Genomic DNA, 27,965 nt, shown 5'->3' with positions numbered 1-27,965 from the left:
AATTTTTAAAGATAACAGTAATAAAAAGTTAACTTCATTGTATTTTTAAGTGACACTGGTACCCTCACTGGGATCCTCATGCCATGGTTCACCTCTAACAAGATCAGTATCCTAAGGTCATAGAGGCAAATTCAAGATTATGACCAACTGCAACTTATGTGCTACAGGATGTAGTGGTTTTGTGGTCCCAAACAGTATGTACCCCCTTTAAGAATGCTGTTATTTGAACTTGGAAATCACTTTCTGACCTGTTGACAAGTCTTCCAAATGAAGAATCTCAGTGGGTTTTGACTCATTTATTTAAAAAGTAATAAATGCAGCCAAAGAAGCACCTATTCTACTTGGATTTACATATGTTTGAGACATACTCTTTTCAGTTATGAAGGTCAGTTTATTTTGAGAGTTTTTAATGAACTTTCAACTAGAACTTCAGAAAATGTTAAGCCATGATTTTAAAATTGTTTCTCAAAACAGGCAGAGTAGAAAGACGTGAGCTCACCTCTTCTTACGAAAACACCAAAATCACAACTGCAAAACAACCACTGACAAAAAAATGCTGGAACCTACCAAAAAAGATATCCTACATCCAAAGACAAAGAAGAAGCCACAACAAGACGGTAGGAGGGGTGCAATCGCGATAAAAATATTTCTCACTTTGCTCAGTACGTTTCTTTTAGAGCAAAAAAGTGTTTTTTGTACTGTTAACCAATAAAATACTTAAAAACATTTATTTCACCATAAATTCATCCATTACATCTTAATGTGTATAATAAATAAGTGGTAAATTTTAATATATAATTTTTAAACTGATAAATATGTCCAAACTTCTGGCATCTTATGACTCTAAGGTTCTGTTTCAGTTACTAGTGCTACGTAACAAACCACGCAAAACTAGTGGTGTAAACGCCATTGTTTTATCATGCTCATGGATTCTATGGGTCAGGAATCTGGAAAAGGTACAGGAAAGATGGCTTGTCTCTGCTCTCTGATGCCTGGGACCTCAGCTGGAAGACTCAAAAGCTGGGTGTTGGGATCATCTGATTCACACCTGAACCACGTCTTGTGGCTGATGCTCAACACAGGCTGGGACCTCAGCTAGGTCTCCTGGAGGGACACCTACATGTGGCCTTTCCATGTGGCTGCTTGGGCTTTCTCACAGCATGGTGCTTGGGTGCCAAGAGTAAACATCTCAAGAAACAGGACGTGGAAGCTACCAGTTTCTTCAAGGTCTGGGCTTGGAAACTGGCCCAGCTACACTCCACCATATTCTGTTAATCTAGCACTCACAGAGCCCATATTCAAGGGGAAAGGACTTAGACCCAAACTCTCAATGTATTAAGAGTGGCAAAGAATTTGGGGAACACGTTATAAAACTTGCACAGATTCTAAGGTTGGGGCTCTGTCTACCACACTGGTCTGTCAGCTGCATAAACATCTCCACATTTACAGAGCTTCCAACTTTCTCTTTTGATCTTGTGAAGTACCAGCTTGGCAGGCATTTAATAACTTGGGACTCCTCTTCCCCCTCCTGGATCCCTAGTGACCTCTACCTCTATATCTCTACCTTAGTTTTCCCACTCTGCTCCCAGATCCCACAGAAAAGCTCCGCTCTCTGGAACTGTTCCACTGAATACAGGCTAAAGATCCCCAGGGCACTGGTAGGCTGCCTTTCTAAAATGAGGCTCACAAACCCAACTTCTAGCTTTTATTTGGCAGGGAGGGAGGGGGAAGGAAGAAGAAATGAGCTTGTTTGGCTGAGTGACCTAATCACAGGAAATCATGGATCCTCCTGCAGAAACCCCTAGACTAGCTGGATGACTGTGTCCAGCCTGGGACACCACACAGTGAGAACTTGAAATTACAGCAGATGCCCAGGACAGGGAAGAACTCGAAGTCCTATTTTAAAAGGAGAGGCTGAAGAGTTCCTTAAACCACAGAAGGAAACAGTGAAAGCAGAAAGAGACGACAGTGTTTTCATGTATTTGATTGCTTGTCAGAGGGAAAGGAGAGAACAGAGGCGCTCTGCTGTTCCAGGAAGCAGAACAAGAACAAGTCAGAATTTTAAGGAGTCCAGCATCCAGAGGCTATTTTGTGGCAGTCTGGGTGAGAGATGATAGCAAGCACCGAGAGAAGAGAGAGATCAGAGACATTCTGGAGAATAACCTGCCAGGACTTGGTGAGGAACTAGCTAGGGAAGGAAAGGATGAAGGAGACAATGGTGTTGAGGATTTGGGGCTGGTCATTCAGAATAACTTCTAAGTTTCTTCCCAACTCTCAGATACTGAAATTCTATAAAAGTTCAAACTATGACAGGTGTCTCTGGGATGAGGGCATGAAATTATCCCTGGAAAGAACCTTTGAGTGAAGGCTGCCAAGATATGTGGACTGGCCTGGCCTCAGTGGAGGTGAGACGGGTAGGTCCACCCTTCAGCCCATCAGGATGCTACTCTTACCTTCCCTCTTCAGCCTAAACTGTCTCCACTAGATAAACTACTCAAAGGCAGCCAGTCTCCCACTTACTAAGCAATACATCCCTAAAAGGCAGCGTACTAAAGCACCTAGTGGTGTGTGTGTGTGTGTGTGTGTGTGTGTGTGTGTGTGTGTGCAGGGGTGCAATGCACCTGGTACATGGGACCACACGGCTAGGCAGAGCTGCGTAAGACTCCAGGAAAGAACCTGACCTCCATCAGTTTAACAATCGCTCAAGCCACAACCTGGAATTGACTCAAACATGTTTATTGAGCTAAATCAGCAAGGCACAAAAGAGGCTAGGAAAGACATTCCCAAAATACAGAAAAACTAATGGGCTCCTTCCATTCAACACAGGCAGTGCCCCTCTGCAATACTGAGGTGAAGCTCCCACCCCTCCAACCAGCAGAAAATAGGCACTCTGCTCAAACAGAGGGACAGAGCCATGGTGCACCAGGAAGGACAGGGGGCTTATGACTGCTCTATCCTAGCAGCATCAGAGAAAGGTCAGTCAGAGAAAGGTCAGGTTAGAAAGGCACAGCCCACCTCTCCTTCCCCTGGGGAAGGGGAAGGGGAAGTGATGATTCCTTTTGCTCCGTTTCCCATTGGCCTTTTCCAAGTGGTCATGTCGTAGAGGTGGGGAGTGGAGATGGGGAGTGGAGATGGGGAGGGACATAGGGTCATGTCAGAAATCCTACAATGAGAAAGATGAAAGTAAGATACAGAGACCTAACAACAGACCAAAGGGCAAAGAGATGACTGCAAGGTCCTCCAGAGGACAACTCTCATTCTCTTCCTGTACCACCCCTCCCCCAGGATACCCCTAAAGCCCCAAGGCAGCTGAGACAGCAGGCCAGGGGCTGTGGCCTTTCTTTCCACCTACTTGACAGGCACATGTGCTACCTGCCAGCATCTCCCAAGGATGCACAACTCCTCTTAACCTGCCTTCCAGTCTGTTTTGGGGACGCTCACCTCAGTGTTCAGCTCTGTAAAATCTAAGAGGTCCAGCCCGTGCTCACTGGGGGAAGACTGCTAGAGAGAATGGGATCAAAAATCAGAAAGGTGCTTCCCCACTCCCATCACCTGCAAACAACAACAAAAGGTCCCTTTCCAGTCTCTTGTGACAAGCTTGAAGGCTGGGGTAGGTCCCTGAAGCAGCCAGGGAGGGAAGAGGAGCAAAGTCAGAGTGGGCAGCAGCGGCAGAGTCATCAGAGAAGTGCTTCCTCTCCTGGCCTGCCAACTGAGACCCTTAAATTTGTTCAGCTTTGGAACGAGAGAATGGGGTTTTTCCTGAGGGGACTTTAGGAAAGACTAATAGAGGCCTTGCTGTCTAGTCTCTGGGTTGAACATGTTATCTGGTTTTCCCTTTGAGCACAAGACCTCCACTCCCCTCTTCTACTGTGTCCTTTCTCCACCTTCAAAGAGAAGAGAAGGGAGCAGAACAGCAGCAGACACACAATCCTTTTCTGTTTATAAGGCGCCTTCACTTCGTATTTTGTGTAAAAGGTCCATTTTAAAGATGAGGGGATTGAGAGGGGTTAAGGAGCTAACTTGATAAAGTGGTAAAACGGGAAGACTTTTAGATCTCCTCACTCGAATTGCATGCTTTTCCTACTGAACTGGCAGCATATCCTCCTGAGGAAGCAGGCAGGCAAGGGTAGAAAATGGAGTGACTGGAGGAAGAGGGACTGGGGCAGCCATCTAAGGAGAGAGGAAGGAAGGTCGGCTGTGCCTGTGTGCGTGTGTTATGAAGAGACTTGCTGAACGGGCTGCAAGGTTGGAGACTGGGTGACCTTCCATCTCTGTCTAGCTCTAGGACTCCCTTTAATTCTTAGTAGATTAAGAGGCAAAATACCTATAAGGGGATTGAGAGTGTGGCAGTGCTATTCCAGTCCAATGGTATTTAAAATTTTCCCCCCCTATTTCCTTAAAGTCCAAGCAAAGTCAACAGCAACTTATAAACCCTTCCTCCTTTACTCTATGATTCTTTCAAAACATCTTGGGCAGCTTCCAAGGACAAGGCATCATCAGGACAGAGGAGAATCACAATAGTTTCTCTCCCTCACATCTGCTTCCAGTTCTAGAGGGAGAAGGGACTATTGGATCCACTCACCTTGCCTGTACCTTGCCACTCTTCACTTGAGTCATTCTGAATTTCTAATTCTTCTACATCCTCTTCCATCAGGCTGAGCCTGGAAACAGTGGCAAAGAGTAGAGGTTTTCAAGGACCCCTGAGAGTTTCTCAGAGGCACCCCAGGGGAACAGGGTGGGCAGTAAGCAGACCAGGGCTCCAGAGTCCCACTCCAGCTTCAATCAAAGCAGCTCTACTTATATCTGTTTTACATACTAGGGTTCCATGTTACACTGGAAGGAAGTGTTCTGTGGTTAAAACAAGTCCACAAAGCACCAGCATAGAAGCAATGAGAAGGAAAGAATCCCCTCACAATGGGTGACATCTGAAGTGAAGACAGAAGATGATGAGAAAAGCTCACCGGGTCAGCCGGCTGCCCAGACCAGGACCCAAAGAGTTGAGTGGAGTCTGGAAATGCTGTGGACTCGAGGACCTTAACCTCTGGGCACCTAAAAGGGGCTGGCTGTTGGGAATGAAGGTGGATCAGTGACAAGGGTTAAAAACAAAGGTAAAAAGAGGAGGTAAAGTGGCCAGCATGAAAGCCAGTAAAAAGCTCAGAGTGGAGGGAAAAAGAGAAAATGTAAAGCTAAAGAAAGGGGAAAGGACCGGAGAAGAACCCGAGAATGAGGGGGTGCTGTGGGAGGGAACAACGCAACAGAAATGACGAGACACCAAACTGGGACATCACAGCCGGGCTCTCCTGGGGCCGCACCCTTGGGTAAATGCCAATTCTGAGCCGCCGCCTTCTTCCATCTCTTCCAATCCCCCCAGGGGCTGCCTACTTTTCACAGCCGTTGAGGTGAGGGTGGGTGTGGGTGGGATACTGTTCAGCTGTAGGCTTTCCTCCTGTGATGCAGAGATGTCCTCTCTGTGCCGCCTGGAGGGGCCTGCAAAGCAGCAGAGGCACATGTTAACTGTAAACCAGGTACCACCACAGACACTTTTAGTTTTTCAAGACCTGCTCAGAATTTGGTAAGGAAAAGTTATAAAAGAAGGGAATGGAAAATCTAGATGGTCTCATTATGACACGACTAAAAACGAGTACAGCCCTATGTACTATAAAAAGTAGGGTTTACAGAATTGTACCAAGGACTTGTCCAAGAAAAGCTCATTACACAGCTTAGAAAACAAGAAGGAAAGAGACATACATTCCACAGATAAACAGTAACATACAAACACGAATGTGAGAGGGTTGGAGTCCCTAAGATTGAGAGGTCTCAGTTAATCAATGAAGACATCTGAAATCCTATTCATTCAAGATTTCTGTAGTGAGAAAAAGCTTAGAATGGCCTGAAATGAGGGAGGAAACATGAGGGTTAAGGAGAAACAGAAAAACGGGAGACTGGATTTTTTAGAAGCCAGAAAAAATGAGATAACGGCAATGTCAGCACAGTTTTAATATGAAGGGTAAATGGAAGACCTGGGGCTCAAAATATTAAGGACTCTCTCCTGCAGAGCTCTAGGAAGGCAGAGGAGGAGAAAAAAACCCAAAATGTCTTAGAAAACCTAGATAATGCTATTTTTAAAATATAAGTCAAATCCATATTAGTATTTGTCAACTGTAAACGTTCATACCCCCATTATCCTCCCTCCCCACAGCCTTGTTTGTACACTGAAGCCGGCAACCGGAGAGGGAGCTGCTTCTGGTTTAAGCAGAGGGCTACCGAAACAGGGAAGAGCCACGTCCGTGAGCTGTGTTCCCAGAGAATAAACCTTGGGCCCCCACGTGACTCCTAATCTCTCCAACCTATTATCACTGGTGTAATGTCCACAGATTTAGCCCTGGGACCTCTCCCTATCTCCATCTTCACTGGCTTCCTTAGCCATTCAGGTTCATGACTTTAAGTACCAACTCCCACATCTATCTCAAGTCTGCCTGCCCCCCTCCTCCGAATTCCTGTCTGTCCAACATCTCCACCTGTAGTAACATGGCTCATACCAAAGCCCTGGTCTCATTTCTCACTCACAGCCTTCCCCATCTCAGGTGCTATCAACTCCATCCTTCCAATTATTAGGCCAAAATCCTTGGAGTCATCCTCAACTCCTTTGTTTCTTACATCTTACATTCTTTCTTATTATGAGGTCCTATTAGTGATATCTTGGAAGTATGTCCAGAATCTGGCCGCTTCTCACCATATCCGCTGCTCCCCTGGCTCACACTCTCATCTCCTGTCTGGGCCCCCACAGCAGCCTCCTCACCAGCTCCTTGGCTTCAACCCCTGCCTCTCCTTCGGTCGGTTCTCAACACAGCAGCCAGAAGGAACCCCTTAAAATTTAAGGCAAATCCTGTCAATCCTGTGCTCAAATCCTCCAATGTTTACCCATCTCACTGTGAGTAAAAGCTGGAGTCTTTATTCTGGCTCGTATGCGCTGGACTCCTACAACCTCTTTGGTCTCATATCCTACACAGTCTCCATTCAGCAATACCGGCCTTCTCTGCTGTTCCTTGAATGTGCCAGAGACATTCCCACCATGGCCTCTGGACCGGCTGCACCCTCTAGTCTGCTATTCTGATATACACAAGGCACCCCCTCTTTCACTTCCTTCAGTTTTCTCCCCTGCATTCACGTTCTCTCCAAGGCCTTCCCCAATCACTCTTTGTAAGACTGCAATCCCCACCTCACCAGTATTTCCCCATCCCCAGTTCACTGCAGTATTCTCAGCACAACTGAGCACAAGGTGCTCAGTAAGTGTCTGCTGAATGAACAATGGAACCCATCTTTTCAGTTTTCTCCTACCTTTACAAACTCTGTTTTAGGCAAACCAATCTATACATCTATGTGCTTTGGCAAAATCTTACCTTTCTATGTTCTGCTTGTGCTCTTATGCTAGCCCATGATACTCACTCCTCTGTTCAACTTATATAAATCTTACCCATTTTTCAAGATCCGGCTTAAATCCCATCTTCTTGATAAAGCCTTCATAGATCAACTAAACTTAAAATGATACCTTCCTTCCCTTAATTCTATAGCATTCCTCTGTCAAATCCCTGGGAATTTATTACTTACTGGTGACTTCATAACTCAGATTTTCTATAAATGTATTTTCTTTCTTTTCTATTAGATGGTAAGCTGCTTGAGAATCCTTCATGGCCTCTAAAACACCTAACACAGTATCTCGCATATAGTATGTCCTTAGGTGGTATACAAAAGACAGTAAAAGGAATTCATATCCTACCTCACAACACACACAAAAATTAACTCAAAATGGATCACAGGGTTTCCCTGGTGGCGCAGTGGTTGAGAGTCCACCTGCCGATGCAGGGGACACGGGTTCGTGCCCCGGTCCGGGAAGATCCCACATGCCGCAGAGCAGCTAGGCCCATGAGCCATGGCCACTGAGGCTGCGCGTCCGGAGCCTGTGCTCCACAACGGGAGAGGCCACAACAGTGAAAGGCCCGCGTACCGCAAAAAAAAAAAAAAAAAAAAAAAAAAATGGGTCACAGACCTAAATGTATTAGCTGTAACTAGAAAACTCTTAGAAGAAAACACAGGAATAAATCTTTGTGACTTTAGGCAATAGCTTCTTAAGACATCAAAAGCACAAGCAACAAAAAAAAGATAAGTTGAATTTCACCAAAATTAAGAACTTCTGTATTTCAAAGGACACCATCAAGAAAATTAAGACAACCCACAGAATGGAAGAAAATTTTTCTGTACCATACATCTGATAAGAGACTTTTGTCTAGAATATGTAAAGAACTCAACAAGAAAAGGACAACCCAATTTTTAAATGAGCAAAGGATTTGAACAGACATTTCTCTGAAGAAGATATACAAATAGCCAATAAGCATGTGAAAATATGCTCAACAGTATTAGTCCTTAGAGAAATGCAAATTTAAACTACAATGAATGAGATACCAATCCACAGCCACTAGGAGATGGATAAAATAAAAAAGACAATAACAAGTGTTTGCATGAATGTAGAGAAACTGGGGCCCTTGTACATTGCTGTTGGGATTGTAAAATGATGTAGGCACTTTGGAAAACAATTTGGTAGTTCCTCATAAAGTTACACATAGAGTTACCATATGATCCAGCAATTTCAGTTCTTAGATATATCTCAAGAGAAGTGAAAACCTACATCCACACAAAAACCTACACATGAATGTTCACAGCACCATATGCCTAACAGAAAGTGGAAACAACCTAAATGTCAATTAACTGATGAATGGATAAATAAAATATGGCATATCCACTCAATGGAATGTTATTTGGTCATGAAAAGTTATGAGGTACTGATAAATGCTAAGCATGGATGAACCTTGAAAACGATGCTTAGTAAAAGACACACAAGGCCACATACCATATGATTCCATTTATACAAAATGTCTAAGAATAGGCAAACCCAGAGACAGGAAGTAGATTAGTTATGCTGCCTAGGCTGGGGGAATGGGGAGAATGGCGAATGACTACTAACATTTTAAAATGTACCCTAGGGCTTCCCTGGTGGCACAGTGGTTTAGAGTCCGCCTGCTGATGCAGGGGACACGGGTTCGTGGCCCGGTCCAGGAAGATCCCACATGCCGCGGAGCGGCTAGGCGCATGAGCCATGGCCGCTGAGCCTGCGCATCCGGAGCCTGTGCTCCGCAGTGGGAGAGGCCACAACAGTGAGAGGCCTGCATACCACAAAAAATTTTTTTTCAATAAAAATAAAATGTACCCTAAAAAGCACAAACACACACCTCAAACTTGTGATTTCTAGGATATTACCACTTAAGATGAGACTATATTTTTAAAAAAAAAGAAAATCAGTTTAAAGAAAACAACAGGTAAATAATAAGACAGGTAGTGATCTGAAGATTAAAAAATCACGAAGATTATATAAAAATCTTTAAAAATTGGAAAATAACAAGATGTCACAGAGAGGCATCCTAAATGTACAGATTTCTGAGTTCAATCTCTGGTTTTATGATTAGTTTCTATTTAATTTTTCACAGAAGTTCGCTGTTTTTAGTTGGCTAGATAAACCTTGAAGAAAATGAGTACCATTAATGATAGTAGGTGATTAATGAAATAATTATTTAACCAGACGCAAGAGTTTGAAGGAGGCAAAAGCCAATATGCTGCGTATCTAGGTAGTGGCGATCAAAGAAGTAGCACTGAGCACCCTGATACCTGCATTCACAGCACTTTACCTTCAATGCGCCTCTTCTTGGAGCGGGGGTAGCCCTGAGGGTTGGCCTCTGCTGTACTCTCTACAGGGCTGAGGGACTGGCAGTAGGTGGTGACTGGACCCCAGGGACGGCCAGGTGCCTGGGAGACACGTTGCAGACACTTTTCCAGGTAGGACAGTCTAAGAAAGGGGTGGGATGGAGAGGGTGAAGTGGTCACAGGCCCTCGCCACACCCTTCTTCTCTAACTCCCATCTTTATCCACCCACGCCCTAACTTACAGCAGCTGCTTGTCCTGATGGAAGAGTCGGGGGGAGAACTCTGAAAGGAGCTCCAGGAATGCCAGATTTGGGGGCTGACTGGAGGAGCCAGCTGGAGGAAGCTCAGACAAGGAGAACCTGATGCCTTCCCTTGGTTGAGCAAAATCATTTTAGGAAGATAGTCCCTTCCCACTTCCCTCCCAGGGCTGAGGCATCCTGTCCAAGTGCTTCTTCCCCTGGACCCAGCCTGTCTCCAAAGGATACCCGCTCACCAACTCTACTGCGACTCCTCGACATGCTTACCCTCCCCCTCTGAGGCCTCACTCCCAGCCCTCCCTGTACCCAGCCTCTGGCTCAGCCCTCTTAGGAAGATTCAAGTCCCTTGCTTTCCAACCAATACTTCCTTACTTGTGTAGCATGACCACAAGGTCACGGTTCTGTAGCTGCTGGGGTCCAAAGCTCAAGGCAAACCTCCTGGCCAGGTCCCTCATCTCGATGAAGGCTGGAAGCTCATTCAGGCCCTGGGGCCCCTGTTCCTGCAGCAGTTCTGTGTATAACTGTGTCCAGGAGACATGGCACATTTGGGAAAGGGAGAAACAAGGAAGTATAGCATTCCTTTCTCTGCCCAGAAATCCGAAAGGGCTTGGGACACCATCTGCTATTTTTACTCTTTCTTTCCTCCTAGGACACTGACCCTATTCCTGACCCCCTTGCAACAGAGAGAGGCTTCACCCTGCTCTGTAACAATAAAAATGTCTGTAGTAACTGAAGGGGTTGAGAGAGAACAGACTAGAAAAAGAATTAGGAATTCCCTATCACTTTATTGTTGGTGCTCCCATGTCCTAACTGACGTGAAGTTTCTATGGGGTTGGGGTGGAAACTGCCCACAGTTAAAAAAAATACTTTTTATGGCTCCGTTAACTGTGAAGGTGACTGTCATGTGGAATAAAAGCCAAAGTAAATCAGAAACTTCCTGCTCTGAAGGATCTCATGTTCTAGACGGCTGTGGGTGGGCTGCAAGGAGGGCACGTCAGGTCTGAGGCACTGTAGGCAGAAGGGCATACCTGCTTGAGGCTCAGCAGCAGGATTCGGGAACAGTGACTTCGGTCAATCTGCCTTGCTCTAGTTAACGTTTCCTTGATAATGTCACCATAGTCATTGTAGAACTGATGGAAAAGAAGTGGAGAAGATACTGTTTGACCACAGGAAAAAACTATTTGTTTTGTTTCTTTCTTCACAGCCCTAACCGTATCTCTTTCTGAAACAGGCTTAGGTAGGGAAATGTGAACCTAAGCATAAAACAACTCATACTAGACCACACTTCTAACCAACAGGTACAAAGCCCCAAAGAAATCAGTTTAGGCAAATAAGGGAAGAAACTCTGCCCTGAGCCCATTTCTTGGAGAAGGAGGATATTAAGCCTGCCAGAGACCAGTGTCATCCAGCACCGAAGCCTTTGCTATTTGTCTCTCCCCACTAGAACAGAAGCTCCAGGAAGAAGGAACCGTTGACTATTTTGTTCACTGAGGTGTCCTTAGTGCCTGGGATAGTACGTACTCAATAAAGAGAAATCAACACAATTCTGGATTAAGGAAATGAGGTATATATCTAGGTATCTTGTGAGGACTGAACCCTCTTCCATTCTTATTTCCCTTTCTTACATTACCCCATTCCATAGACTAGATTCACAAAAAAAAAAAATCTGGACAAGAAGAATAAGATACTTTCCCTCCAATGAATTTCTTCCTCCTAACAGTTTTTTCTCCACTATTTACTACTAAAGTCTCTTTTCTTTGTCCCTTTATTCTAAACTATTGGCCTTCCCCCCTGCTTCTCCTTTTAAGCCTGATACCATCATCTCTCCAACCCTCCTTTCTGTAGTGCTACAGCGTCTGCAGCCATGGCCGTACTCAGCTTGGCGCCCTGCTGTACCTTGTTGTAGTGTTTGAAAACATCCGAGGCTGCGTCCATCTCCAGCACCCCATAAAGCAACAGCTTGCAGAACCCAGCCAGGAGGCGGCGCCGCTGGTGCAGCTGCTCTATCTGTAAATGATCCTCCTGGGAATGACCTGGTTCACATCAAGTGCAGAATGGGAAACATCAGAATCACAGATTCAGACTTCCTGCCCTATATGCCTGAGCCCCAGGTATACAGCCCCTGTACCACTGCCCAATCCTCCAGGCTGGATGAAGACGTGGTCCATGAGGAAGCTGGCCAGCTCAGACTGGAGAGTGGCTTCAGGAATAAAGACAAGGGGCCTAAGGAACTCTCGTCCCCCGACAATCATCTGAGGGCCAAAGATGAGCAGCAGATCACTTAACAATACAAAAGCCTGTCAGGGAAAAAAAGAATGCTTAAAAAGGACAGAATATTGACCAAGACAGAAATTACATTGCCAATTTCCCCTCAGAATGGGGTTTCCTCAGACCACAGGGTCGGGGTCGGGGGGGTGACTCACATCCTGACATACACTCACTTGAGAAAATGCTCACCTGCTCCTGAATCTCAGGATCCACATCTGAGAGGCAGTTCTGGCAGAGTTCACAGAAGGCCACCATCCTGCCCTTTAAATTCAACAGCTGCTTCTGTGGAGACAATGGCTTCAGCAGGGAGAAATGAAGGAAGACACGGACTCCTCCATTCCCGTTCCCCCTACTCAGACCCATATTCACCTGGGAAGCACCTGATCCAGAAACGTGGGTTAGTGTCCAGAGAATGGAAAAATAGACAAGAGTCAAGGCTGGTAAGATCACCTGTAACAACCAAATGTGACAAAATGAGGGTCAGGAGTAAGGGGCAGGTGGGGAGAGAGAGACAGACAGGCAGATACACACAAAGGAGGGAAAAAAGAAAAAAGCAGACAGAAGAGAGAAAATGAGATTAGGAGAGACCCAATTCCTTTTCCAGTAGAAAAAAACTGATTCTGGAAGTCTTCAGAGGATTCTATCCTGAGTAGGAATGCCACCTCTCCCTAATTTATTTAAAGTCTCCTAGACCCCCTCAATATTATCCTTGACTCCCCAGAAACCAGAGAGAATGGCTGTTTTCAGGTGCTGGAAAGTACAGTCACCTTCCAAGATTGGGATGGAAGGAACGACACACATGATCAAGATCTCTCTCTCTCATCTGCTCCACAGCCCTGGGACTCGAACTGCGTATGTGGTGGCCACCTAGGACACGGCCCGTAAAACTCCTCTCCTGCCTCCATGTCTCCAACTTGTCTACTTGCCTGGTGAGGAACCTCTCCTGTGTCCACAGCCTTCCGGAGGAGTCGGTAGCAGGGCTCATAGAGCTCCCAGCGAGTTAGGTCATGGGCACTTTGGGGGGCGGGGAGAGAAAAACGTTACACTGGAAGAGAATGAGAGGAATCAACCCCACAGACAGTGGTAGAAACAGAAGGAGCAGGAGGGGAGCTGCTCACTTGTAGAGGGCAGAGAGGCGCTTCAGGGTGGCTGCCAGACTGTACACCTCATCCTCATCTAGGAAGGAAGACTGAGGAAGAAAGAAGGTCCACAGTGGGATTTTCCCAAGAACTCACAGATCCACACCCCCATCTTGGGGCCTCTCCCACACAAGTCTGGGGTGTCCCATCACGCAGCCCCACTTCCAACCTGCAGCAGCTCTTCAAGCTCCTGCTGGAAGCGGTCAGTCAGCAGATCCACAAGTTGGCTGCGGGCAAAGTCCACCCGGCTGAAGAACGTGAACTCCGGATTACAGAGCAGATAGAGGGCATGAGCACCAGCCTCAAGCACCGCTGGTTCTGCGTGCTTCACCACCACCTCTTGGAGCTGCTGCAGGAGCAGCTCCAGGTGCTGAGAGAGAAAACGGTGGGAGAAGACCGTGCTGTGGGGGGGCAGGGAGGACAACTCCTCCGGGAGGGTCTAGAGGTGGGGAGGAAAGAAACAGGGTCGAAAGCTTTAAACTTCAAGGATAAGATGCCTCAGAAAGGGAGGGCTTATTGGTTTTTCTAGAATCCAGGTTCTTGAGAAAAACCGGATACTGGCAGTGGAACCTTTGGCCCTAGGATGAAAGTAGCAAAGTATAGGGAACATGTCCTCCTCTCTCCTCACTTTCTCCAAGCGCCTGGTGCAGTAGATGTTGAGGTCAAAGTAGCTGAGAAGCTGCAGCAGGGGAGCAACCTTCTCTGCATCAGCTGAGAACTGTGGTGATTGAGAGAGAAGCCTACTTATTACCTGCTACACTGCTAATCTGGAGGCCAGTTCCTTCCACCCGCTCATTCCCAGAGGCTGAGCAGTGGGGACCCTCTACCTTGGCCAGGAGCTGGGGGAGCAGGGGGATGAGGTGCTCAGTCAGCTTCACCTTGTCGTCGGCTTGGATCTTACGTTCTTTGGGTGTTAAGCCCTGGAATTACAATCATTTGGGGGTGGGGGTAAAAGTGTGTGTTCATGTATTCTTCTGCCCAACAATTTTATCTTCCCAGGAAGGAAAACTCAGCAGCTCCCTTCAATTTCTTTCTCTGGAAATGGAATTCTTTGAGGGGCAGAGGAAGGAGCACCTGAACCTAAGACTTGAGGATTAGGACAGACAATATCTGCCCGGATTTAATATTGCTAAGCAACCTACCCTGCCCCTCTTGCCATACCTTCCTCCCCGTGACCCGCCCCACAGGCGGGTGACCCTCGGAAGCTTGCCGGACACTGGACACAAGGATTTCTGTCAGTGTGCTCTCCTGTACGTCGCCCAGGTCTGAGGTGGCAGGAGGATGGAAAACAGAATCACAGGGTGGCCACCCTCCATCTCCAAGGACCCCACCGCCCCACCGCCCATGACACCTATGCCTTTCACAAGTCAGGAGAGAAATCTCTCCTGGTTTCCTACTAGGAGATGAGAGGTCCCCTCCCCTGGCTACCAGGTGGCACACACTCTGGTCCTTCTCCAGCAGCAGGCTTGTCAGACTCTCCCAGTCCTTCAGCTGAGGCCCCGCACAGTCCCACAGGCTGTCTACTAAGTATGCAGCGTGGTAATGGAGCTGTGGAAGAAGACAGATGTTAAGTTACTGAAGCCACATGTTAAAACTCTAGAAATTGGCTACTAATGAACCATTTCTCTCCTTCCTGCAGTGCCACCTCCCATCCTTCTCTACCTGAAGGTCTTACGCCTGAGAGCCCAACAGCTCCTTTTCATACGTCACCTCACTCTCCACAAAAAAGGACAGCAGAAGGTGGAAGAAAGTCCTCTGGGAGCGTGGACTTCGGCGTCGCTCTCTCTCACCCACCGTTCTTGTCTCACACTCAGGGCAGAAAAGCCTGGTAGAGGGGACACAGGGAAAGGGCATAGCACGGAAGGAAGGAAGCAGTGCAACAGTTACCATGGAAGGAAGAAACAGTTCAAGGAGAGGATTAAAGAAAAAAGAGGCACAGAGCTAAGGAAAGCCCCAAGGTGTTGAGAAGGGAAGGAGACACCAAGGGAGACTTTATAGGTATGGGGAGCCCTTAGAAAGAGCACCAGCACATGATGGAGAGAAAACAACAGATGATGGTGTTAAAGGAACAAACGAAAAGAGGCCCACTCACTTCCAGTACAGAAACTCCCCCACAGCAGAGGCCAGGGCTCTGTTAGAGGCATACACAACAGGGTAGATGCTCTCACAGTCTGCCTCTGTCAGCATCCCTTCCATGTTCCTGCCAGGAGAAATGCAGAACAAGCAGGTGGATATGGATGTCGTCCTCTAGCCTCTAACTAAGGCTAGAAACAAAAAGGGAAAACCAACAAGGATTAACTCACAAAGAACTTCCAAATGGAAGAGTGGAAAACAGAGGGATATGAAGAGTTAGAGAAGATAGGAAATTTGCCCCCTGAAGATCCTGCAACTCGGGAGTGACCTCTGTCTTTCAACCTGTACATAAACAAGAGTCAACCTATGATCCGCGGAGGGACAGGACTCTGGAAGGGCCTGTCTGATGCTGAAAGGTAAGTCTGAGATGCTTGCCTCTCCACTTCCCAGGACTCACTTAAGGATAAGTGTTAGTAACCTGACGGCCTCCACTGCCACGTCATACTCTCGGTCCATGACCATGGAAACCAACCGGTCCTGTAAAAAGGAGAACATTGCTCAATAGCTCATTATATCCATCCCAAAACACCTCTTTCTTAGAATCTGAGGGATTCCTAAAGACAGGGTGTAGAAGCAGACACTGGGATATCTATGGATATATAAAAGTAATAGACATGGATAAATGAGGTGGGGAAATGGGAACCACAGAGAGAGCCAAGCACAGGAGCACTGTCCCGATTTTACCTTAAAGCGGCTGGTAAAGAGCTCCAGGCGTGCAGTCCAGTCTCGGTTGCCGTACAGCCCTTTTAGAGCCTTCAAGCACTTCAGACGGACGTCTCGATGCTACTGAGGAGAAGGGAAATGTGGCTGACTCCTCCTCTACTCACCCTCACTGGGCCTCCATACCTCCCTCTCAGATTACTCATTCTGGGCCTGGGTGTCCTCTGTATCGAGGACTCTGAGATGTCTCAGAGACAATGAACAGCTGTCTTCTCACTTAAAATCCAAAAGGATCACAGCAGAATTTAGCAATCGTGATTAAAAGGATCTTTTGGCTACCACCCTAGCACTTGCATTACCACCCTGTCAACTTTCTCGCCTTTCCATAGGGAAAGTCCTTCTCCACTCGACTGTGGTTTTGAGGCATTTAATCTCCTAGATATATCTTTCTCTCTCCTAACTTATCCTACCCTCCCAAATACTGGGGGAATTTCGAGGTTCAGTGTCTTGATGAGTTGATCACTGACCACTAGTGAAACACCTAAGTGGCAGTACCAGGAAAAGCTGAAGCATCCTAGGGCAGGGAAGAGGACTGACTGAACTCTCACCTTATCATGCAGGGTCCAGCCAATATATTTTAAATAGCTGTCAGTGAGGAAAGAGGTACTGTAGCTTTGCATCCAAGACCCAATCTCCTCAATGCAGATAGCACGGATCTCAGGAAGGACATCCCTAGGCACAGAGAGAAACTGACCCTTATTACCTTCTCTCCAAACTCACTTTCCATCCCAGCAGATATCTCTTTGTCACAGGAGAATCTATTTTCTTGACTAAACACCAGGTACTAGGCCTTTCATTTCCTCCTCCCAATGTGAATATTTTAAAAAGTGAACACTTTCTTTCTGTAACCAACCTATAAAATAGTTGAACTTATCCTCCATGCCCCTTTTAAAAACCGATTTTGGAATTTAATTTAGCTGTTGCCCAAACTGCATGTGTGTGTGTGCGTGTGCGTGTGTGTCTAATTGAGGTACAGTTGATATACAATATAAGTTTCAGGTACAACATAGTGATTCACAATTTTTAAAGGTTATATTCATAGTTACTATAAAATATAAGCTATATTCCCTGTGTTGTACAATATATCCACCTGTCTGTTTTGCTTCCACTTCAAGAAAAGATTACATCAGCTAAAGGGTTCTGGAAAGGCAGAGGTTGAAATCTAGGTAAGAGTAAGACACAAATACTGAGGAAGAAGTTCTTTACCCAGTATAAAACTCCCCTGCCGGGCTTCCCCGGTGGCGCAGTGGTTGAGAGTCTGCCTGCCGATGCAGGGGACATGGGTTCGTGCCCCAGTCCGGGAAGGTCCCACATGCTGGGCCCATGAGCCATGGCCACTAAGCCTGCGCGTCCGGAGCCTGTGCTCCGCAACGGGAGAGGCCACAACAGTGAGAGGCCCACGTACCAAAAAAACCCAAAAAAACACAAAAAAAACCTCCCCTGCCTTTAGCACAGTGTAAGGCACAGTGAAGTGGGCTAGGAAAAGGCTTGCCGAGCTGTACACCCTCAGAAAGGTCCTGCCTTTTGGCTCTCTGCTCTTATCCTCTCAAGGCTCAAGCCCCAGAAAGATGGGGGAGGGGAGGTCTCAGGCAAAGCTGGAGCAGAAGAATACTCAGCAATGCCTTACCCTCTTATTGTCTCTCCCAGAAAAGTTTACACGATCCTTTGTAGGCGGGGATAAACTAAACCTAATTTGGAACATTTGTTGCCCCAGCTGCACTAGCTGTGGGACTAACCAGATAACTCAGGGTTAGGAGGAGACCTTGTCACTTCTACAGACTCCATAACTGAGGACCAGCCACTTCAATGAGAGGATCCCAGTAACTCACCTGTACCGATGTACAAAGACACCCCTGAAGAGGGCATTCATCATTCCCTCAATCTCCTCTTGATGCTCTTTGAGCTGGAGGACAGGGAGTAACAGGTCAATCTCTCATGTCCCCCAATAATATAAGGCCACAAAAATATAAGAAAAGCATGACATCCACCTACTTCCTATTAATAAGAGGACACAGTCTGAACCTCTGGTATCCTTTGTTCCCTTTTAAACCTTCTAATTTTTTTTTTAAATTTTCAGGACATTTGGCTTTACTTCCCACACGTTCATAATACTTCTATCTCCCCAAATCATTTTTCCCCCACATGAGAAATATACATCTATAGTAAGGTATGAAAGTTACAGGCCTCTAACTTTCTCTTTCTATGGATTAGATAACTTGGAAAAGAGTATCACCTACTCATCCACTTGTGACAGTGGACAGGCCGGTGAAATCAGGCAGTCAATAGATACATCTAAAATACAAAGTTGATGAGAAGGGTGGAGTTTGCAAACAAAAGTAATTAAACTAATCAGTCAAAAGCAGCAAAAAAGAAAATGTAGCCAGTAAGTTATCAGAATAGAAAAAGGTTAAACCTTCTAATTCTGGAAGAAGCTGTATAGTCAACTAATGCCTCAGAGATTTGTGTTTGGAAAAAATAATATCCCTTCTGTGTCTCATTATTTTGACTATCTTTGGCTATTCAGAGGCCCTAGCTGGTAGTTATACATGTTTTTGACTAACAACAATCGGGAAAAAAATTTTAATAAATGCAGTTTGACAAAAGAAGCGCAACAAAAAAAGAGAAGGAAGAGATTATATCAGTGGTTCTCAACTGGTGGCTCCCAGGGGACAGTCAGCAATGTCTGTAGACATTTTTGGTTGTCATAACCTGGGAAGGTACTACTGCCATCTAGTGGATAGAGGACAGAGATGCTGCTAAACATCCTGTAATGCCAGGACAGCTCCCTAAATGTCATTGTTGAGAAACCCTAGATTAGATGAATAACAGATAACAAAGAAGCAGAATTACAAGGGAACATTCTTTAAGACAACTGCCCCAACTCTTCAATAAATCAATATATTGGGGGAAAATGCGGGGGGGGGAGCAGAGGTTCTGTATAAAAGAGACTTAAGAAACACAACAACCCAATGTAATGCATAGTCCTTAATTAAATCCTGGTTGGAATTAACCAGATATAAAAGGTATTTTGGGGACAAGTGGAATATTTTAAATATGAATTGGGATTAAAAAATATTAGGGAATCATTGTTAATATTTTTGGATATGAAAATGGTATTAGGATTATGTAGTAACATGTTTTTTAGATGACATACTTAAGTCTTTAGGTTGAAATACCAATATGCCCATAATTTAGTAGAAAATAGTAAAAAAAAAATAGATGAAGCAAATATAGTGAAATATTAGTTAAAACTAAATTTAAATCTAGTTAAATCTAGATTTAAATTAAATAATCTAGTTAAATCTAGATTTGTATGTGGTGTTCATTCTACCAGTGTTATCTATTTTTCTGAACGTTTGAAAATTTTCATACTTAAAGGAAAAGGAAAGAGAGGGAGGGAAGGAGGAAAAGTGTGTCATCAGTACCAAATTCTATGTAAATCGAAAAGGATACTGAAAAAAGGTCATTGGCTATAGGGATTAAGAAGTCACTGGTTTGGGCTTCCCTGGTGGCGCTCTGGTTGAGAGTCCGCCTGCCGATGCAGGGGACACAGGTTTGTGCCTCAGTCTGGGAAGATCCCAAATGCCGCGGAGCGGCTGGGCCCGTGAGCCATGGCCGTTGAGCCTGCGTGTCCAGAGCCTGTGCTCCGCAACGGGAGAGGCCACAACAGTGAGAGGCCCCCATACCACACACAAAAAAAAGAAGTCACTGGTTTGTTGAAAATAACTTGAAAGAAAAAAATGGGGATAGAAGCTAGGTAGTGAAAGGATTCAGTTGGATATTAAGGAAGTAAGGAAATACTAAAAGGAAGGATAGAAATGGAGTAGCTCATAGAGGAGAATGAAAGAAGATTCAAGGGCTTATATACATTTATAAGTGGAGAGAGGAAAACAGTGGTGAGGGAGAGATTAAAGACAGAAAGCAAAACGATAACTGATGAAGCAAGAGCCCAGAGAAGTCCAAATAATAGGAGTCACCCTAGTGTATATAATTTAAGATTTGACACAGACCCAGTACACATAAGATTTAAGAGATACTGACAGTGAAAATAGCAAAAGAGAATCAGGAAAGTATAGATCTTTCTCTAATGATTTAGCATGGAAGATATGTTTGGTGAGAGCTGGAAAACAGTCAACTGGCATAGTTACACATGATGAGTCCTGCCAACCTCATGGTGGGGGAGGTCTCAGATACTTAGGGGGAATGAAGGGAAAGTCGGTGTTAGTCTCATGATAGACACAGCTGTGTGAAGGTTTAATCAGTGTAAAAGATTTTGTTGGGGTTTATGTCCTCCAGTGGTCTTCTTCAAGTTTAACAGGCAACAAAGCAAGTACCTACTATGTGCCCAGCTAGGCAATTTATTCATCTCATTTAATCTTCACAAAAAGAATTATTCCATTTTTAAAGGAAAGGAAACTGAAGCTTAGAGATTACATAAGGCCATGGAGCTAGTAGCTAACTGGAACAGAATTTAAACGCAGGAGAGATTGAAAGGCCTGTGTCCTATCCATTCCTTGAAAACTTGGCCTCCTGCATCAGTGGTTGGCCTTCAGTACTCCTGTGGTAACCTGCATACTGCACACTTGACAAGAAAGTCAATGCTTAACCCCCTGCACAAGATGCAGGCACAACATTTAAACACCTGTGATAATGAATGCAGACAATGGAAACTGAGCAAAAGTGGAATTATAGAGAACTCTAAAATTTACTCTAAACTAGAAATGCTCTATTGAGCCCACATTCCAGAAACAAAGTGAGCATGCAATAACCTCTGACCGGAGGAGTCTATTAAACTATTGCCAGACTCCATCATTCACGATCTCAAAGCTTGCCTGGGGGACTGTGCCTTAGCAGAGAGAAGCTTGGGGACTGATAAGGTGGGCTGCAGCAGCTGTGATGGAAGCCAGGAGAGGAGGGAAGAGGCAGGGAACACTTCTCACCTCTTTGTGTTTCTCCAACAGGCTCTCCAGTCGCTCAGGTGCTCTCTGTCCTGGCCCCTTGTTTCGTTCAGTCTCGTACTGACGTTGATTGTTGTCCTTGTGCAGGCTCAGTTGGAAGGCAACTCTTACCAAGGAGGTCATCAGCTTCATGGCTTTGAGTCAGTAAAAATAAGATAACGAGATCATTAATTAAGTCAGAGGGAGGGAGGGTAGGTTCAAAAAAGAAGGAAAAAAAGGGCAGTGAAAAAGAAAAGCTAGAGCAGGGTGACCCTAAAATCCTAAGACTCACTGTTCTGGAGTGGATTTTTTCTCTCCCTAACTCTTTTGGGCTTCCTTTAATGCTTAGCATATTCCCAGTGGTGAGCTATAAGAAACACGTTAAGGCTGGAAACTATCACTGTAATCCACTCCTTTTTACAATTCCACTAATGAGAAACTGGATGGAGGTTTGGGATGAAAGAAGCATGACCCTGAAGTAAAGAGCTAGAATGCAGGTAGGAAAGAAGATACAGGATTGGAGAACAGAGGAAAGTTCTACCAACCCCCAAGAGAACATTGACAGAATAAAAGTGACTGCTTACCAGCCAGGGTGCTAGTGTGACGGAAGGCACGGACTTGGGAGTCTGAGAGGCCAGTGAGCAGAGAGATGAGGTTGTCTATAGGGAAGCCATCATAGAGGAGGCTATACTGGCACCGATAGACCAACGTCCTCACAAATTCACAGAAGCTGCCCTGGAACTTCTTCCAGGATGGGCCTGGAGCTATCAGAGGATAGTCTCCTGAGTCCTATAAAAGAGGTTATGAAAAGGATGGAAAAGTTATTACCAGGTCTATGAAGTCACAGGGACTGGATGTCAAAACCCAATAGTATAGTAAAAATGTATCTCTTATACCTCATTCTCAACTCTACAGGCCTATTCAGATAACGTGTATAGGTCCCTTTTGCTCCCAAGAGATTAAACTCCTCTTTCTAAAAGCTATCCTATTTCCCAGAATCAGAAAGAGGAGGATAATGGGCCTTGTATTTTGCAAAAAGAGTGGCAAGAGGATCCTGGACTGTCTTCCTCCACCTCATTAAACTGTTCTGTTAGGTGCTGGATGATCTCCGAGTTGGACATCTTCTTGAACATCTCAGAGGTCACAGTGCCTGAGAAATGGAGGAGATGAGGTACTTAGAAGGTAAATAACAGGACACCATGACCATTTAACATACATTTGAAGATGAGCTAGGAAATATACTGAAAAGAGCTTAGATGGGGAATCAGAAGACCTGAATCCTAGTCATAAATCTGCTGCCATCTAACTGAGTACCTGCTATAAGGCAACCTCTCTAGAAAACCCAAGGGAATCAAATAGTGGAAAACTATGGTTTAAAAAATATTCCAAACAATTAAAAAACAAAGAAAACTATGCCAGATTCTTATAATACAATCTGCTGACTTATAAGACTAAAGTTAGGTCATGGCCTCTGGGGACCTGGGGCCCCACAGCTTCAGTGGAGAAATATGCAATGAAGTGGCTGAGAAATAAGGAATAAGAAAATAAAAGATTATTTCATTTAGAGAAAGGAAGAGTAAAAGTCTGATGGTCCATTTCCAAATTTGTAAACATCATACCATCACAATAGCATGATTATTTATTTTTCTCCAAAGGGTCTTGTCTCCAAACCAATACATTTCCTTACTGGATCTCTTCCCTACTTACCAATCAACAATGTAGTCGGCACTAGTTAAATAAGTGAAATTTTTCTTATGCTTTTCCCTCTCCATTTATTTAGGAAATGCCTAATCCTACACATCTAAAAGGAGGAAAAGTTTTACAATATAGGAGCAAAGGCTGGGGATTAGAAAATGGTAGGAGTTTCCTCACCTTTACATCCACATGATCGGATGAAAAAGTTAATGAGCTCCAGGAATCCTGCATCCTGGTCTTGCTTGTAGCTATCCAGCCACTCATCTACCAAAGACTAGGAAAACAATGTGGATGATTTCTATTTCTGGCAACATGACAGACTAGAAATTCTGTATAAGCTTTCTAACTGAAGCATCTAAACTTCTGATTAAAATATTAAGACATCTTTTAAAATGTATTGCTAAACCAGAATGAAAGATAAAATTCCATAAAAGCCAAAAATGAAGTGAAGGTAGCAGTTCTGAGAGATAAGCAAGGTGACTTTTGCTCTGAGGGGTCTCTTAACTACAGTTAGGAAACCAACTTTCTGTCCAGATGGCTGCATGGAATGTAGAGCATAGGAGATAGAGCCTAAGGGGCTTCCAAAAACAGTAGTCCAAAAGGAGGCTCCTGCAAAGAGTCACACCCTCATGAAAGCAAGAATGAGAAATAAACCTATAGGTAAGATGGGGACAGCAAGAAAACTAGCTTGTTATGACCTTAGTGTGGGGTAGAGGGAAAAACGAATTGTCCCTTGAGAATTCAAAACCATAAGCCAGTTCCCATATCTGGATTTGCAGTCCAGATCCACATTACCTCTACAGTCAAAATAACCTCAATCAGATAATTTAATTAAAAGTGACTCTGGGGGCTTCCCTGGTGGCGCAGTGGTTGAGAATCCGCCTGCCGATGCAGGGGACACGGGTTCGTGCCCCGGCCCGGGAAGATCCCACGTGCTGCGGAGAGGCTGGGCCCGTGAGTCATGGCTGCTGAGCCTGCGCATCCGGAGCCTGTGCTCCGCAACGGGAGAGGCCACAGCAGTGAGAGGCCCGCGTATCGCAAAAAAAAAAAAAAAAGTGACTCTGGAGCATCCTCACTCAACCACCAGAAGCAAACGTAGGTTTCCTCTCTTAACAACCCATCTTCAACCCAGGCCCCAAAGAATTCCAACACACAGAAACCAGTAACAAAAACAGAAAAACTCCGTATGTTTGAAAATTTTTAGTTTTTCTAAAAACTATAAAAATCCACACTATACATCAATAAGGGTCAACCTCAAACAACTGAAATAATTTAAGTCATAGAAAACTAAAGAACGACTCATTCACTTAAATTAAGGAAAACACATTCATTGGTGATAAAATTATAATGAGAAACAAGGGAATGGTTAACAGAAAATTCATTCTAGTAGTTATCTCTGGGTGGTGAGGGAACTGGGGGAGTAAGGTGGAGGGAAGATACACAAGGGTCTCTACAGCACCATTAAGGTTTCATTTCTTGAGCTGGGGCTAGAGGCCTGGGTGATCACTGAAAAAAAAATTTTAAGCACATATATGCCTTTCATGTTTTTAGATGGTAATTACAATAAAATTATTGAAAAAGAAATGTAAGAAGAGAAAAAAGATATGTGGGGAGGGAAAAAAATTAGGTATAACTGTCGAAGTGGAGCTAAAAAGTGACGAGGGTGAACAAGTTGCCACCCAAATCCAAGCTTCTTCTCTACATTATCCAATGCCTTTCCTTGTCTCCTCCATCAATCAATCAAGGCAAAATCTATTCTGTTCTGTGATACTATTAGGAAAGGAACATTCCCTCTCATGTAAGATTACCCTTACATCAATCCCTCCAAGGATTCACTCTGTGGTCTTATCTCCTTTTCCTGATACAGGTTATGTTCACTAAAATGTCTACATTAAATCAAGTTTGTAAGCACTTGTACTTATCTTTCCACCCAGCAAGGGGTAAGATGGTATCAAGAAACAGAGACGAGACACTCTGTTTTACCTGCATGTCACTTTTGGCAGCTTTCACAGCATCAAAGAGATCACTGGCTGGTGGCTCTGACTCTTTCTGACCATGAGCACGTACCATTTGGGACCCCTTCTTTGGACGTTTTGCCACCTAGTAAGCATAAAGAGATCACGAATATCTTTAAAAAGTGAAAGTGACATTAACGCTCGGTCTCATCACACAGGTAGGCTTAAGCTGCCAATTCCACAGCAGAGTTTGAGTTACTGACTCAGATTAGAAATAACTGATTTTTATATTGTAAACGTTATTATTTCTAGCCTCTTGTCCTTTTAAAAGTCCCTAAGCCCCATTCCTGTTCCTCTATACCCTAATACCCTCTTCTCTTATTCTTTGCTCTTCAAAATCTGCCTTCTTCCTACTTCTGTCCCTTAACACTTTTTAAGCCTTGTCTTTTCATCAAGCGTATCAGCTGACCTCTTCTAGGTTTTCTTTTGCTGCTTCCCAGACCAGGTTCAAAAACAGAACAAAACTGACTCACTGGGGATGTTTTCAGTGGTCGTTTTGCTGCTCTCTTCTTTACATTTCGTCTCAAGTTGTCTTCGAAGTCACTGCCTTCACCAGCTGACAAAGATTCACTATCCCTGTGAGGGAGTGTGGTTCTGCTTAGATACAACACCCTAGTCCCTATATATAAAAGGGTAAATGAATTATAGTTTCTTTTTGTCTCTAACTTTACACCCCTCTCCATGAGAAAAATACTTTCAGATTTTAAGAAGAGATGAGCTTACTGTTGCCAGGAAGTAGGGACAATGTCTTAAGGGAAAACTTTCACTTGAATAAAGCATTGGAGATGAAGAACTGAGGTAGGTAAAGGACAACCCTTTCTTAATATCCTCTCTGAATAAGAGAATCAAAAGATATTCACATTAAAAAAAAGATATTCACATAAGCAGTGAGGGGATCACTGCTGAGTAGAGAAAAATGGTTCAGTAAGTCATGTATTACTAATACACAAACCAGAGATTAATACGTGCTTAGCGTTAAATTTTACCTCTTGAAAACAAATTCACGTCTTGTCGATTAGGGTTAAGTTTACAAAATAGATATAACCTGGTGCCAAACAGCTGCACTGACAGAAATGATTCAGAAGAAACCAATTAAAATTGCCATGGGATACTCTTATAACTGAAGTATAACCTTTAAAAATTGTGAATCATTATGTGGTACACCTGAAACTTATAAAATATTGTATATCAACTATACTGCAATAAAAAAATTACCAGGGGATAAATCAGACCTTGATTAATTTTTTCCTGGAAAGATTTTTTTAAAACCCAAGACATACTCGTACAATCTTCCAGAATAAGCTCATAAATGCCAACAGCTAAGGACCTGTTTATAAAACCCCAAACAAAAGAACTACAGGACACCACCTAAAAAGTATACACTAGTTTTCAGGCACCAAATAAAGAACTCTTTTCCCTTTCCCCCATCTGTGGGCCCCCACCGGAGGCTGTCCATGAACATACAAAAGTGTTCAAGAAAGGTTCAGACAAGTTGGATGATGGATTCAGAACAGGATGGATTATTCTTGACGCCTCCAACACGTAGGGCAGCCGAAACCCAGCCTGTTCTGAACCAGTATAGCATCTCCTAGCTTTTCATAGTCACACACGTGTTGCCACTTTACCCGTCTGTTAAATGAAAACGGGAAAAGCTGCGGACAACGCAACCAACCCCACTCACCCCTCCGATGTCTGGTCCGAGTCCCTGTCATCGCAGGGCACAGCGACAGACGAACTAGAAGACGCAGACATGCTCCTCGGCCCAGTCCCCACAGCTCTGCGCAGCGGGGAGGACCCGCTGCTCGGGGAGGAGGAGCTATGGGACTGGGAGGACGACGACCGCAGGGTGGCCATGGTGGTCCAACTGCGGGAGAGAGAGAGAAGGGGGAAGGCTTCCTGTCCCACCACGTCTCCATCCGCAGCCCCGACGACCCCCCTTGTTTCCAAGGGAACTGCTTTGGAACTCGGGGAGTGGGGGACCCACAAAAAAATAAGACGGAGAACACACTGTAGATCAACTACAGGTCAAATTAAAAAAGAAGAACAGCACAGCTTCTATGGTTTCTCCTGGGATAAACCATAATAGAAAAGAATATTTTAAAAGACGTATGTGTGTATATAACTGAGTCACTCTGCTGTACAGCAGAGACTAGCACAACACTGTAAGTCTTCTATTACTTCAACTGAAAAAAAAAAAAAAAGAAGAAAGACAGTGGGCTTCCCTGGTGGCGCAGTGGTTGAGAGTCCGCCTGCCGATGCAGGGGACGCCGGTTCGTGCCCCGGTCCCGGGAAGATCCCACATGCCGCGGAGCGGCTGGGCCCGTGAGCCATGGCTGCTGAGCCTGCGCGTCCGGAGCCTGTGCTCCACAACAGTGAGAGGTCCGCGTACCACAAAAAAAAAAAGAGTCCCGACCTGAGGCATCAGGGCGTTAAAGACACCATGGCCCCAACGCCGACCTCTGGTTTGGGGTCACTCCCCAAGCACCGAGGAAGGTACACACCAGGGCAGCTTAAAACACACCCCTCTCCCCAGGATTCGGAGTTAACTGCCAGTGAAAGAAAACCAGCTCACAGGGTGCAAACGAGAAACAAGAACCGCCCCCCCAAACCCCCGCCCCCCACAGAAGCACCTAGACTTCCATTTCTAAAAGGCTAGAACGGGACTCCTCAAGGACCCGGCTGCGACGCGCTTAACGATTTGGGGCTACAGGCGCCATCAGAACCAAGCCGGAAACGCTGAAGGAATCACGGAAAGCTCGCATTCTCCATTTTTCCAGAAGAGGGGATCTCTACTCAACGCTGGGCTACGCTATTTGGGCGGAGGAGCCGTCTAACCACTCAGGAGAGCGACTATCAGCCTTTGGGTCTGGGATTCCTGGCCACTGTGGAGGGGGGTATGGAAAAGGGAGAGTCCTCTCTCAGGGCCAGAGTGTGGGGGAAGGCGACCGCCTGGGTCAAAGGGGAGCCTCACTGTCTGAACGCGGAACAGCGACTTCTGGCCGAGCAGCGTTGAGGAAAAGTCACCACCGCGGGTCCCTTGGGTCTCTGT

The 27,965-nt window shown here is 45.1% G+C and overlaps 2 protein-coding genes across 4 annotated transcripts in view; one reads left to right on the top strand and one right to left on the bottom strand.

The window, feature by feature from the left end:
* Positions 1 to 27,965, top strand: part of GPC2 (glypican 2) — a 97,593-nt gene that overhangs the window by 62,527 nt on the left and 7,101 nt on the right. The window contains exons 5-6 of the mRNA XM_089895718.1: positions 475 to 617; positions 15,056 to 15,905. The gene's annotated coding sequence lies outside the window, so the exon portion shown is untranslated. The remainder of the gene's footprint in view (positions 1 to 474; positions 618 to 15,055; positions 15,906 to 27,965) is intronic.
* On the bottom strand, positions 27 to 27,965 carry STAG3 (STAG3 cohesin complex component). 3 transcript variants are annotated; one of them, XM_089895707.1, is made up of 32 exons: positions 26,598 to 27,964; positions 25,390 to 25,492; positions 24,885 to 25,001; positions 23,079 to 23,175; positions 22,280 to 22,356; positions 21,791 to 21,995; positions 21,210 to 21,361; positions 18,099 to 18,172; positions 16,818 to 16,941; positions 16,234 to 16,332; positions 15,947 to 16,026; positions 15,509 to 15,616; positions 15,127 to 15,241; positions 14,859 to 14,964; positions 14,578 to 14,681; positions 14,244 to 14,336; positions 14,045 to 14,134; positions 13,586 to 13,786; positions 13,396 to 13,466; positions 13,204 to 13,291; positions 12,647 to 12,727; positions 12,467 to 12,559; positions 12,138 to 12,306; positions 11,906 to 12,042; positions 11,038 to 11,139; positions 10,382 to 10,530; positions 9,995 to 10,123; positions 9,738 to 9,895; positions 5,313 to 5,487; positions 4,962 to 5,063; positions 4,583 to 4,661; positions 27 to 3,501 (listed from the first exon to the last, which is right to left on the bottom strand). In XM_089895707.1, the coding sequence occupies exons 1-32, from the start codon at positions 26,768 to 26,770 to the stop codon at positions 3,406 to 3,408; spliced, it is 3,747 nt and encodes a 1,248-aa protein (XP_089751833.1). In that variant the 5' UTR covers positions 26,771 to 27,964; the 3' UTR covers positions 27 to 3,405. The 3 variants fall into 3 exon arrangements, with proteins under 3 accessions (XP_089751833.1, XP_089751832.1, XP_089751831.1); XM_089895706.1 differs by having other exon boundaries at positions 12,467 to 12,727; positions 26,598 to 27,965; XM_089895705.1 differs by having other exon boundaries at positions 12,467 to 12,727; positions 14,578 to 14,964; positions 26,598 to 27,965.

Source organism: Delphinapterus leucas, chromosome 15 (genome assembly GCF_059928025.1).
Source record: "Delphinapterus leucas isolate spDelLeu-1000000601 "Yukka" chromosome 15, BTC_Dleu_Yukka2, whole genome shotgun sequence".
NCBI classification, from domain to species: domain Eukaryota; kingdom Metazoa; phylum Chordata; class Mammalia; order Artiodactyla; family Monodontidae; genus Delphinapterus; species Delphinapterus leucas.
This window is presented reverse-complemented; position numbering and strand designations above follow the sequence as displayed.

What these genes read in the sequence shown, in the direction of transcription:
- STAG3 (XM_089895705.1), bottom strand. Translation starts at nt 26,770, where the DNA reads ATGGCCACCCTGCGGTCGTCGTCCTCCCAGTCCCATAGCTCCTCCTCC. An exon ending in GTCTTTGTACATCGGTACAG is followed by an intron (nt 16,942 to 18,098) that starts GTGAGTTACTGG and finishes CTCTGTGCCTAG; the next exon opens with GGATGTCCTTCCTGAGATCC. An exon ending in TCTTTACCAGCCGCTTTAAG is followed by an intron (nt 16,027 to 16,233) that starts GTAAAATCGGGA and finishes TCCTTTTTACAG; the next exon opens with GACCGGTTGGTTTCCATGGT.